This window comes from Ostrea edulis, chromosome 5, assembly GCF_947568905.1.
Source record: "Ostrea edulis chromosome 5, xbOstEdul1.1, whole genome shotgun sequence".
Lineage (NCBI taxonomy): Eukaryota > Metazoa > Mollusca > Bivalvia > Ostreida > Ostreidae > Ostrea > Ostrea edulis.
Genome location: NC_079168.1, coordinates 30,382,190 through 30,396,230, shown reverse-complemented (window position 1 = coordinate 30,396,230; position 14,041 = coordinate 30,382,190). Strand labels below are relative to the sequence as shown.

The 14,041-nt window shown below is 35.8% G+C and overlaps 1 protein-coding gene across 1 annotated transcript; it reads left to right on the top strand.

Annotated features, from left to right (window-relative positions):
* Positions 1–1,819: 1,819 nt before the first annotated feature.
* On the top strand, positions 1,820–13,560 carry LOC130054828 (uncharacterized). Its single transcript, XM_056165738.1, has 3 exons — positions 1,820–2,153; positions 8,433–8,579; positions 12,940–13,560. Exons 1-3 carry the CDS (start codon positions 1,910–1,912, stop codon positions 13,158–13,160), a joined length of 612 nt encoding a protein of 203 aa, XP_056021713.1. The 5' UTR covers positions 1,820–1,909; the 3' UTR covers positions 13,161–13,560.
* Positions 13,561–14,041: the final 481 nt, after the last annotated feature.

Here is a 14,041-nt window from a genome sequence, read left to right as displayed (position 1 = left end):
TCAGGTGATTATGATCAGACACCAGGGGCGGATCCAGGAATTGTGGTTACGGGGGGTGCCACTTTATGAGGCAGTGGTGGGTGTCTAGGGGGAAAAGTCCCCGGAAGCTCCTGAAATTTACAGATTTTATGGGGCTTGAAATATTTCTCCTATTAAAGTCATTTGTACTATTTTCTATCATTCTTATAAGGTGAAATTAATACAATGACCCAAATTTTAAGGGGGGGGGGGTTGGAAAAAATTAAAGTTCTCCCAATAAAGTAATTCAAGAAATCAAAGCATTCTGTCATTAATTTCTCCAGGATTGGAAGAAATTGTTGCTTCTTTTATCGTTTAGTTCATTTTCCGAAACAAAAAACCATATATTTTTGTTTTTTTTATTTGCGTGTTATATAGATTTATACAGACATTTACATCATTAAAATTTATATAGGAAATAATCATACATCCGTGTATCATGCACCCGTGTTTTGTTTGTTTTGTTACCTTAAATTTGAAAATTTTAGGGGGGGGGGGGGGGGGACCGGCTGCGCCCCCTCTAAATCCGCCACTGGACACAGTAAATGCTATAGGCATATTGATCAATGACTAGTCAAAATACCCCCGTCAAACAGTGATGATGTATGCATGTCAAAATTGCCTGAATTCTCTAACAAATTAATTTCAACTTCATTCGTTAGTAAAAGGTACTTTTTATGATACCTGTAAAGGTAAAGGGTCAACAGGAATTCACTCCGGGCTGTTTTCTATACAATTCATTGGGCCTGGATACGCGATGTTTGTAAGAGTTGTCACGCTTTGTACATACACATGTATATCAAGAGTACCTTAGGCAGGCGTAATTGATTATTTCATTTAGATATGAAATGATGTACAAATAAATGAAATTTGTAATTCTATTGAATTTGTGATAAAACTACCTAGAAGTTTGGAATTGTGATTCTCATTTCATGTTTTCACTGAAATTATATTTTTGTTTTTTATTTGCGTGTTATATAGATTTATACATACATTTACATCATTAAAATTTATATAGGAAATAATCATACATTTCACCCGTGTTTTGTTTTTGATTTGACCATCTGTGCAGCAGGAAGCACACAATGATCAACAATGCGGACTCCTCAGACACATCACATACTTGTGTAAATAGTCAAATCATTTCTCTGACTCTGGGCACAACAAACTAAGATTTTTATTTCATTTCGAAACTAACACGGTGAAAACATCGATATGGAATTTATGTAATATGATGACTTATGCTTAATTGAAATGCTGGTTATGGAATTCTCAATAGGCCCATCTACCGGAAATAAACAACCTTTCGATTGAAATTGACCTCATCCAACACGGGTAAATGTTATGTACAAGTAGTCTTAATCCGCAGGCTTCTGTAATGGACATTTCCTTGTATGTGTGAATACTTCTCCATCATGTAAATAAAAGAACAATGGAACGATAAGGCCACCAATCTACTATCATAACAGTAACTTAGAAATACACTTGTTCCCATCAACTCCCATTTTTCAAACTTTCAATGTACATTTTATGATATCAAAAATCGTAGTTGGGTAGCAGGGCGGATCCAGAGGGGGGCTTCGGGGATTCGACCCTTTAGTCAGAAACATTTGCTAAAAATAACGTAAAACTGATGCATTTTGAGGGAATTTTGACAATCAAAATTAATGGTAGAATCCCCATTAAAAGATTCCTAGATCCGCTCCTTTGTAAAAATATTATTTTGAACTAAATAATAATTTGCTGTTTCTTTCCTCTTTTGCACAAGTGCGCAATGACTGTTCAAAGATGTATACACGATACAAGCACATGACTAGAAACAGGCCTTAAGTATTCATACTCCGGAAAACATGCAGGAAAGACGCGCTCCGAACCTGAGAGATCAACAAAAATGGAGAATGAATACACCCCCGTGTACACACATCAATCGCTGGGAACTGGGCGGGTTTTGGTGGGGCTCGTCTTCTCCCTCCTTGGCTTCTTCTTCTTCTTCGGGTCTTTCGTTATTCCGCAGTGGAATAGTTTTGAATGGGAGGATTTTGTTCCGAATGGTCTCGGACCGATTCAGATAGCTAGGATTGGCTTATGGCAAAACTGCAAGATGTATGGTGATTATGATTGTGTTTGGAATACAGGTAGGTAGATAAGATTCTATGAGACTCGTCACATGCATAAATAAATCCAGGAGAGAGAGAGAGAGAGAGAGAGAGAGAGAGAGAGAGAGAGAGAGTATTCAAAGTACTTAAGTAATAGGGGTCTAACATTAAGTATCTTACAACTGCATACAGAGATGTAAAAATTATTTTAGGGGTGAACAAAGCCTCTGGATCCGCGCTTGTACATTTGTATAACATACAGCTTTTGTTTATGAAATGAATAAAAATATAGAGGATGTGTCTTTCAATCGCATTTCAATAATCTCATTAAAATAACATTATCAAAAATATACACTGTACATAGTTCCGCCATACACAGTTATCTCCCCCTGATATTGTGATTGTATGGTGCACCTTGTGCTACGAGTCCCCAGAGAACGGTATCCATGTACGCTTTTTGTATGCGCCATATTTGTTAACTTTAACCACTTCACAGAGCTAGATCTTGATAATGATAATACCCCTTGTGGTACGGGATGTAAAATTAAGAGAAGGGACATGTTTTCCCTTCGGACCCAAACCTTTTAAGTTTGAAATAGTATGTATGTGTGCAAGGGGGGGGGGGGGGGGGGGGGGTACGGGAAGCGTCTGCATAGTGCTGCATTCGACCTTGTTTGTTTTTTCTTGAACATGCTATTTATCTATTTAACCATACACGAAAAGGTTAAACTGCAACTTAATGGGACTTTATGGCAATAAATATCTCTCTCCACACACATACACACGCACACATACGCACCCCCCCTCTCCCCCCCCCCCCCCCCCCACACACACACACACGCACACATTTGTGTTTGATAAGATAAAATATAATGAAAACGACAGAGGACAACATATGTGAAATTGTCGATCAATGTTTTAATGGCATGCAGTATGCATTGTGATAAATTCCCTCAGTATGAGATTGTCAAAACAAACAATCTGTATGACAGTATACGATATCGAGGTGTTAAATGCTGGTGTTGAAAGCAATGATAATATTTTTTTCAAATGATGCACATCATCTAAACTAAGTTTTAATTGCAGCTTACTTTCACCTGAATATACCAGCCCCCTACTATTGACTGTATGGAGAGGGGAGGGGAGGAGAGGGGGTATTACCCAGACTGCCCCGGACATCAGTTGAATCTATTTATAATAAACATGGCGCAAGCAAATTCAAACTTTTAAAGGTATTCCATGTATAATGAAAGAATAATGAACAATTTTGAAGGATTTAGATCAACATAAAAGTTTATTGTTAAATAATGATGAAAGTAAAGCAGATGAAATTCACATGACTGGTAAATGATTAGAAGCTGACCTTTTTGCACTTAAGACTTTTTGGAAGAGTTGTCTGCCCTTTGTAAAAATAAGAAAAATCTAATTTTCTAGAAATGTGTTAGGTCAATGATTAATTTTATTTCATATTTTCATAAAAAGAAAGTGTATGTAACTTTTTACCAAGAGATTAGTATGAAAATATAATTTGTTTTTAAAATATTGTAATAAAACATGCTTTTCCCATATACTTCAATGTTAAATTCTAGGTGAAATAAATCAAGCAGGAAACAAAATTTTGAAAATTCCTATGGTGGATTATTTTTATTTGATGAACCCTTCAAAATGATACCATGATTACAAATATTCCACCATCCATTTATTAGATATGAAATATGGTCATTATACATTGAATACCTTAATGAAAGAATTGCTCATCTAACATAGTCTAGAATTATGATATATATTCTAAGTACTTCCGACCGAGAGAGAGAGAGAGAGAGAGAGAGAGAGAGAGAGAGAGATAGGTGGGGGTTCACTGGTTTCATAAGTTCTTTTTTTCTATCCGTATACGAAATTTACTTTTGTGTTTCTTAAGAGTTTTTAATGTACTATTGCAACTATTGCAACTTCAATATATAATGTACAACTTACAGTATAAATATAATATGAATATAATATTTCATAAATAACATTAGAAAATTTGTCAATCTGATTAAAATCAAAACTTTGATCCTTTCCGGTAAATTATTATGTCGCTACATATTATTATACATTTCACAATAAAATCATTTTCAGTAAAGCTATTTGTAAATTTGTCTTTTGATTTAATTAAAGTATTACTCTGCATCGTCATAATGACTGACTTCCTTTAAAAACATGAATGAAAAAATCGATATCAGCAATATTTGACTTTTCCTTTTTCATTTAAATACCTAGCCGAGTAGCTCAGTAGTTTAGAATACCGACTGCTAAAAGAGAAAAAAAAAGAATACCGACTGCTGAACAGTAGGTCGCAGGTTCGAATCCAGCAGGGGTTTTAATTTTTTTTTTCAGATTACCTACCACTAAAACTGTATTTTTTGACAAAATAAAGTAAATTTGAAAATGTTCAACTTCAAAATATTGTTGTACATATCCTCCACTTTTCATCTACATCAAATTTTTCTGGTGTAGCATACTTCCTTAAAGAGACACTACAGCTCATTTTGCGCAAAAATCATGAAATGACAATTTTCCTAGTGCTTTCTCAATTTTTGTTGCATTGTTGAAAGTATGAACTTTGCGAAAATAACACTTATCTAAAGTTAAAAATTATCGTTTTAACGTAAAAATTAATACTTTTTGATGGCCTATACAAAAAATATCGAGTCTCCTCCTTTCAGTCTTCAGACGCATGCGCATAGACAGTAAACAGTGCAGCATGTCGTCCAGTGAGAGAAAGTGTAGTTGACAGATCTAGAGTTTTGACAGATTCTGTGAGAAAAGAGGTAAAAATAGAATGAGATAAAACTCATACGTGAAAAATAATTTACCTTGGTATCAGTTTGACCGTTGGAAAACAAAGAGCTCGGAGAAACCCATGTAACTCAGTGGCGGATCTAGGATTTCCGAAGGGGGTGTGAAAGTCAAAGATTAGCCACAGTAATCGGCCATTCTGGTGCAAAATTTGGATTTTCATTCACAATCTGTGGCGTAAAAAGGGAGGGGGGATCCTGCCCCCCCCCCCCCTAAATCTGCCATTGAGACTAGCTGCGAAGACACTACTTTTAAAAGTAAGTGCTATTTTTATCTGAGCACGACACGTGTTAGTTGTAAAAATATCGGTCAATGGGAACATGGAAGGGTTTCTGTTGAAATAATGATTTATATAATTGCTTATTTTAAGGAGCAGGGAATACTCTTATACTTAAAAGGTGAGTGTGCACCCCTTGAAGGGGAATTAAAATAATTTCCTACACAACACCTTTGCTGTCATTCAAAACCACGTGATGTAAATAAGCATTCAAAAGTCCGAGTCAGAACGAAGAAACCTTTGAATTCCGAACGATCTTCAAAGCGCAGTTGAGAGTAAATTGATGCATCCCAATTGTTCAAAATTTTCAGTATCGATATGAATTTTATCATTTTATCAATACATGTTTTAAAAAACACTTTATTAAAATGTGGAAAATGAGCTGTAGTGTCTCTTTAATTCAGATCGTGTTAAGAACGCGGAACTTTGTCTCACTCCCAAAGAATTTCCTTTTCTCTGTGACGATAAGTACAACGGAAGACCTTCTACTGATTGTGCTGGTTAAGATTATTCTTATTATTCTTTTTTTCCTTCTTTTTCCTAGACGCTAACTTTGAAGCTTCATATCTCGCTCATTTCTGCATGGATTTTGCTCAAATTTTCTGGGTTTATAAACTTTACAGAACGATTTTAAAATAATGTACTACATTTCAGAAATTCCCTTCTGTTCACGAGTTATTCCCCTTTGAATGAAATTTTAGGGGCTTTGGTTTCCAGACAAAGGCACCGAGACTGTATAAGCTTGAGCAGATAATGCATTGAAAATGAAAAGTAGGAGCATTGTAGTTGTGCACATCGTTTTTTGTTTTTTGATTACAGCGTTCGAAATGGTGGTTTACAGGGTTCAAAAATTAGGACGCCTAAAGGAGCAAAAAATTACACATATTAAATCCTTTGTATCTTTTAAACTAAAAATATTTTGTTAAGACGTGTAGAACAAACGTTGTGCAAAATGTTAAGAGCTTTCTTTTGATATACATTGTACCTAAAAGGGGCTGGCCCCTTAAATTAGGGATCTGGGTATCTTTAAAGTTTTCGCTTTATAACTCAAAAACGGTAAATATTTCGATATGGCTTTCGCTATAAAAGTTGTTCTTTAACATCTTATTGGTCTCATAAACATAATATTTTGCTCGAGTATTGTGTTATATATGAGTAAAATGCTTGACCCGCAAACAGGTAACCGTATCATTAGGTAGGTGAAGGGGGAAAAATATGTGTACATGTATAACTTACTTCGGCACGTGCCCCTGGCGTGAAATTCCTACGCGACTTCTGTGCGCACTGTGTACATAATATACCTACATGTATTTACGCAGATAGATATTAAAGTTTAATAAAATATTCAAGATTTGAGAGCAATTTGTTTGATTTGTATGTATAAATAATTCAAACTCGATGAATTATTCTCTTCAGTCTGAATATTATGCTATCATAATTTTGTTATATGATAAAATATTGGTAACAGCTATATACCTTTATTGTATGTCCTTAGCCATAAATTTCATAAATTTGAATAGTATTTTTTTGTTCATTATTGGGACTAAAAAGTTAAATGCTGAAAGAATTTAATCCCACATACACGCGTGCCTCAAAAGACTGATTCGTGGAATGAGATCATACACGCATGTACTTGAGTTGTATAAATTTATTAAACACCTAACGATAAAAAATTATAGTTCACCTTTATAGCTTCATTTCAATGATATACATTTGTATATTAAATTCTCAAACTATTTCATAATTACATACGAGAAGTCAGAATCGCCAGCGTAGCCAAACTACTTATATCGTTACAGTACTTATCTTCCTGTCACAGTACAGTTGATTATTTTCTTTCTAAAAACTTAACTTGTATTCGTCTTTTGTAAAATCACTGGATAATTATTTCAAATAATTTTTCCCGGGGTGATGTTACGTATATCATATCAAGAGGGAAAGAAGGCGAAAGTGAGATCCCACACACACATACTCATGTACGGTTCCTGTATTGGCTGCATTAGGACCTGACCCAAGAACATATGGTCAAGTTTAAGGTTTTTATGTCACACAGCTCCGACGGAAGACCTCTCGTTGCTTTGCAACGAGCTTGGCTCTAGTTGAAGTACCATTTGCTACTTGTGATAACACATCTTCCCACATTTTTTTTTTTACTGTATTTCCATTTATACTGCTGGGCGTTTTTTCCTGATCAAAATTGCTAAAATCTCTGCACATGGAAGAAAAATAAGTTATATGGTATTGTCTATATAAGTAAATGGTTTTGAAATATTTTTACTACGAAGTTCCATCAGATAGTATCAAATTGTTTATCGAAGTCAAATAAAAGAGGAGGACCAGGTTTGTTATCTTCTGAGTATTGCATTTAATTAAACAAAACAGGTGTTGTTTTCACCATTGTGTCTATCGGGTATGGAACCAGTCTCATCACTATTGATACATGTAAGGCTACTTGATATATTTTCAGTCTGTTGGCAATATTTAGTCCCTGATGCAGTTTAGTAAACTTCAACTTTATTGGGGATCAAATTTTCATAAGTTAACTTGACTTACCGCCCTTTGGTAATAGAGTTATAAAAACGTATCTGTGTAATAGATAAAAAATTATTTTCGTGAGAATAGTTAATAAATCTTATGAATTTTGCAGAAAACATTTAAAATTTTTGCATAATACCCACTGGAACTCGGTAATTAATTTGGTTTCATATTACAAAGTGTTATTGAAGCTTCTTGTAATTTTATTTTCTTATAACACTACCAGGCATAAAATATAATTTTTATACATACTGAAAGCAGGGAATATATGATTTTCAAAAATATAAAAATATGATATAGAGATCAAATATCTTCTGTCTGTAGTTTCAAAGATTATTTTAGAGGCACTCCTTTTGCGTAGTACTGCCTTTCCGTACACATTGACCAGTACGGTAGAGAAAGAGTTAATGGCTCGTTAAATAAGAGGATGATTTTTCCACAGATACAACCTCTCAAAGTTTGCATGGTGTTTCCCATGTATACCCCCGGAACAATAAAAAGGAATTTTGTTTGCAAAATTTGTGAGTCTAAATTTCGCTGTGATTTGATGCATGGCATGATATGAATATCTTATATGAAATGGTTAGAAGACTCAGATAATCTAATTTTTGTACGTCTTATTGAATATTCGGAAAATTATCTTTCAAACGATTTGCATCCACATCTAGGTATACCCGGGATAGTGGCACCACAGGTCTCACACTGCCTCGCGTTCATTCTGTTTGTTGCGTACTGGGTCTGCGTGGTCCGATGGTGGCGACAAAATAAAATTCCAATCCGCCTTCTGGAATCCGCAGTCTGTGCCTTTGCTATTGGTATGTATAAATGTCAGTACTTTTCCTAATTATGTAAAAACTGGTTTAAAAGTGTGTCACTTTCTCAACGGAAATGTATAGTATGAAATCTGATAGGCAAAAGCTCGCTTAAAACACAGAAAAAAAGTCGGGTGTGTTAATGTTGATGAGATTCAGATCTTAAAGTGGTTGAGAAAATTTGATCTCTTGGTTAATTTTTGTCGCCTGTAAAACTTGATAATTTGTCGGTCGTCTGTTTGCCCGTCTGTCACACCCGTTCTTATATAATATATATACCATGAGCAATGATACTGAACAAAGCTGGGGTCACGTTGAAAATTGGTTTTAAAGGACACATCGCATGTTTTTAAACTTTTTAATTTTTTCAGCAAAATTAATTCATTTCATGCCTAAAACTACTTTACATGTGTTTTAAATGAAACAGTTTGCGTAGTTTTCGAGTTTGAAAGTGATGAAATTCAAATCTTGCGATATGCATATTTTCTTCGATATTTTACACGCCATTATCTGTGACGTCATATGCGACCTCGAGCGAGAAGATTTGAAAACAGTTGTTAGCCATTTCATAAACAGATTAGATTTAATTGACAAACAAACAATTATCCCATTAACGGCTTGTAAATAACAGTGCATTAGGGTGTTTTGTGCCGTTTAAGGGTTATTTGCTGTCAGTAGAGAGGCTTTGGACTGGTTTTTTTTTCAATTTTCGAAGGAAGGTATGAGGGACAAGAGGTGAATATTTTTTGTCGGCACAACGACTTTGCCATAAAAAACCCCAGTAGAATTTGTCCCTGTACTTTTTTAAACAAAGACGTAGATAAACTGCGAGAAAATAGTTCTATCGAAGCTACCCACTGTTACATATAGGCCTACGGCTTATGCTTTCCGTTCTGCTCTCAAATTCAATACACACTCGCACCAACTGACCTTCACCTTGTAACAACATATAGGCAGAACTTCGCGTTCGCTAGCAGTGTCTCCCAACTGGTAGTTTTAAAAAAGAAATTTGAAGATAAAAGATAATTGAACTTTCAATTATAAATAATAAAATATGATATTTCCCAACTTTGAATTGAATTATAATGCTTTCATTTTTTTTTAAGGAACGCGTGTACGTCTTTACAACAACAGCACGCCGCGCTCCCACTTCCTAAGTAACAACGTGTAGATAACAAAAAAATAATGATTAATAAAATTGATTGAATAAAATAATTGAAAAGTATTGGGATTTTCATCATAAGTTTGATCATTTTTTTTTTTTTTTTTCGAAATGCACCCGTGACAGTAGGCCTAGTTGTCAATGATACATAACCGTATCATAATTTAGGTCTATCTAACTTCTCCAAAAATAAATTTAATAGTAATTGCACTGTTTATTTTCAAAGAGCAACAACGCTAATTACAGTTGTTTACAGAAATGACATTACCATATAGTGTTTAGACAGTGCTCCCATGTAAACATTATTTACTCGCAGATTTCATATACTCGCTTTCCTCGCTACATTTGGGTCGCTATTTGTATGCACTGGTGGCTAAAAGATATAAGACTCGGTAAATTTGTCAACATCGAAATAAATGCTATCCCAGGGCCGTAAATTAACCTTCAATTTGGAGGAGGCAGGAAATTAGGCGGGGGTCTGGGGGCCGCCCAGGCCCCCAGACGCTGAGCACATTTTGTGCACACTGAACACGTTTCGTGCAAAATCCTTGATTCTAGGGCCTTCTAAGATGTTACTTGACTAACTCATTCTAAAAGAAAGATTTGGAATGCTTTTTAAGGGAGGTATCATGTTCTTAGTTATTGGAAACAACATAAATTCTAATGAACTTTAAATTTTAATTTTTGTTGGCTCAAAAGTTGGAGGAGGCAGCTGCCTCCTCCGCCTCCATGTAATTTACGGCCTGCTATCCATGGTAAATAAATTAGGCCCCTAAAACCCGAGGTTTTAAAAATATCTAACACTACTTTTACAACAAGTTGATCGACGAAGGTCGCATATGACGTCACTGTACCACGTGACTACCTATCTAATTAACTAGGCTTTTTGAAATCGGGGCTTAGATTTAAGTCCATACGCTAATTATCGCAATACTTCAGCGAACGAACTATTACAATTAATTTCTATAAGCATAAGGAAGACAAAATGCATATAATTTTGTATACTTTGAAAACACGATATGTGTCCTTTAAGTAACCCCCTGCAGAGAGAGCATTCCTGCAGGTGATGTCAAAATAAGAACACAGGGAATTTTGGAATTTGTATTCCAGTGCCCGTGGTATATATAATCTATATCCACGTGGTATATTGATTGATTGTATATTGTTTAAGGTACCTCTAGGGAATTTTTCACTCATATGGAGACGTAACCAAGACCGGTGAAGGGCTTCAAATTTAAGCCTATGCTCGGCGCTTACGGCCATTGAGCAGTGAGGGTTCTTTAGCGTGCCACAGTTATTGTGACACTGGATGTCCGTTTTAAGGTCATATCCGTGGACCCGTGACACTCACATTTGATGTCGAGCGTTTGGTGATGGAACTGCCACTACCTGTTTTAACGACCTGGGTCTGGATTCGAACCACGACCTTCCGCTTGCGGGGCGAATGCTCTACGTCTAGACCACCGTGGCGGTTACCACGTGGTATATATGATCTTAACAGAACCACGTGGTACATGTATATGTATAAGTTAGAGTATATTAAGTGAAATCTTAATGGATAAGAAGGGGCGGAGCGAACGTTAGTGAGCGAGCCCCTTCTTATCCAATAAGATTTCACTTAATATACTCTAACTGGCTTAGAATGTAACCTAGTTTTTCATTGGCTGGGAACATTTACAATGTCATAAAATTTATTTTCAAATAGCCAATCACAGTCAGTCACGTGATATCTCTCTGTTGGGAATTCTTAATGAATAAGTGAGCCACTTAATGAACAACTTCTTGAAATCTGATTGGTCGACAAACTAGGTTATATTCTAAATGATCTTAACAGAACCACGTGGTACATGTACATATAATCGTAACAGAACCACGCAGTACATGTATATATGATCTTAACAGAACCACGTGGTACATGTATATATAATCGTAACAGAACCACGTGGTACATGTACATATATAATCGTAACAGAAACACGTGGTACATGTATATATAATCGTAACAGAACCCCGATATTGATGTAATACAGCATCTAAAATCATATACAAAAAGCAACTATGCCGTAGCAGTGAGTACCACGTCACGGGACCTCCGCTTTTAAGATCATATCCGAAAGACCCATGCGTCTCAGTTAAATACCTGTACACCAAAGCTTTGGAGAAGGAACAATCACGTGACCATGACAGGTTACGAAGCGAACCCAACCACATGTGTAATATTACAGGTTTAAACATTCTTTTTAAAAAAATTATCGATGTGTAAACTCTAGATGTATCACTTACTAACTATCATTCAGTTATTCAGTAAAAGTCAAGAGTTTACACATCGATGAATTTCTTTAATTTAAAAAAATCTTTCTCATTCTAATTCGTTGTAAATATTATTTTTTCTTATGATGGGGGGGGGGGGGGGGGGGGGGGCTCTTCATTTTTAAACTTCAAACGTTAGAACAAACACACAGGAATACATCGTCTGAAAAACGTCTGTGGTTGTGGAGACGTTTGTTTTAATAAGTAAACATTAACATGAACATATTCTAATTCATAATTTAAGCTAAACAATTGATATACTAAAAATATATGTTCTTGGATAACAAACAGTAAATTCATGTTATGTTCTCACATTATATCTAGTTAATTCTTTGAATTGTGATGTCCGGGTAGCACAGTGGTAGCCGTCGCTTCTCATCGTTGCGTTTCGAGTTCGATCCCCGTGATCGGCAGTGGTTGTATGTGAGAGGGTATGGCGGTCGCCCCCGCTTCGACACTTGGGTTTCCTCCGGGTATTCCGGTTTCTTCCCACATAAATGAACCCCCTAGCGCAAACATCCGTGCATCAAAGGACCCTATTGGAAGTAAGCTTTGGAACTTCCATTGGTGTATCCTTGGTATTAACTGCACACACCCACACACACATACACACAAACACGCAGGAATACATCGTCTGGGAATATATATATATATATATATATATATATATATATTTAGTGTATTTTTAGTGGTATATCCCATGGGAACCAGAGGTAAACAAAGTATATCGAAGTGTAATCTCAGCTAGCTTATTACATGTAACCAATCAGAAGGTTTGATTACTGAATATGCTTATTAGATTGGAATTATGTGTATGAACGAATGGACAATTTATGTATGCAATGTACACACCAAACTTATGCAGCGTGCGAATTGACTTTTTTGTTGCAGGTATTTGCCTGATGAGCAGCTTCTTGGCATGGGTTACCTTGCTTGGAACGACCTTCCAGCGCCACTTGTCCACGGGCTTCATATTCACTATCTTCTCCTTTGTCCTGATGGAGCTGACATTTGTTATACTTTTTATGGAGAGTAAAGAAGAGGCCCGGAAGCGGAAGCCTCCGGCAGAGGAAGATGCGGAGGAATCAAATTGCATGGGAAATGAATCGTGATAAGGATCTTGTGTAAATTATCATCCTTTCGCAACAGGGTTCAGGAGAGGCATAGTGACACAACCATTTGTTCGTGTGCAAGGACTCATACCAAAAGTGAAACCATGTACCGGTTAATGACCTTGATTACTGTTGCTTTTCAAGGTTACTGTAAAAGATCAAGGTCACCGGAAGGGACCCCAAAATTTCTTGTACTAGTATATAAAATTCTGTTAGATTTACAGACGGGTAAATCGTATATACATGTATAAGATATAAAAGTGGTAAAGAGTATATTTAAGATTTTCATCCAGATTATGTTAGACTTGCAGAGTGGTACACTGTATCAAGACCTTTTAAGTCAGTGGAGATGGGTCTCTAAAATTTGTTATGAACAACATTAAATTTCTTATCCAAATTTTGTCAGAGTTTCTCATAATTTGCATATAAATCTTATTTTCTGTTAATTGTTAAGGAAAGTTATATCTTTAAAAAAGTCACTGTCACTGAGAAATCTTAAAACAAATTCTAAATTTAAAAACAAGTTTCAGAAATGTAGTCTTTCTTATGAAAGGTGAAAATAACGAACAGTGATCAATCTCATAACTCCTATAAACAATACAAAATAAATAGATGGACAAACACGGACCCCTGGACACACCAAAGGTGAATCAGGTGCCTAGGAACAGTAAGCACCCCCTGTCGACCGGTCACACCCGCGGTGAGCCCTGTATCCTGATCAGGTAAACGGAGTTATCCGAATATAGATCTTTAGCTGTAGGCATATTGGTCTTCAATACAAGGACGCTATCTTACACATCTAGATGGTCTTCAGTGTTAGATATGATAGGACAAGGTATCTTAAAGTTAACACACGAGGGAATATCTCGTTTATCGGAGCT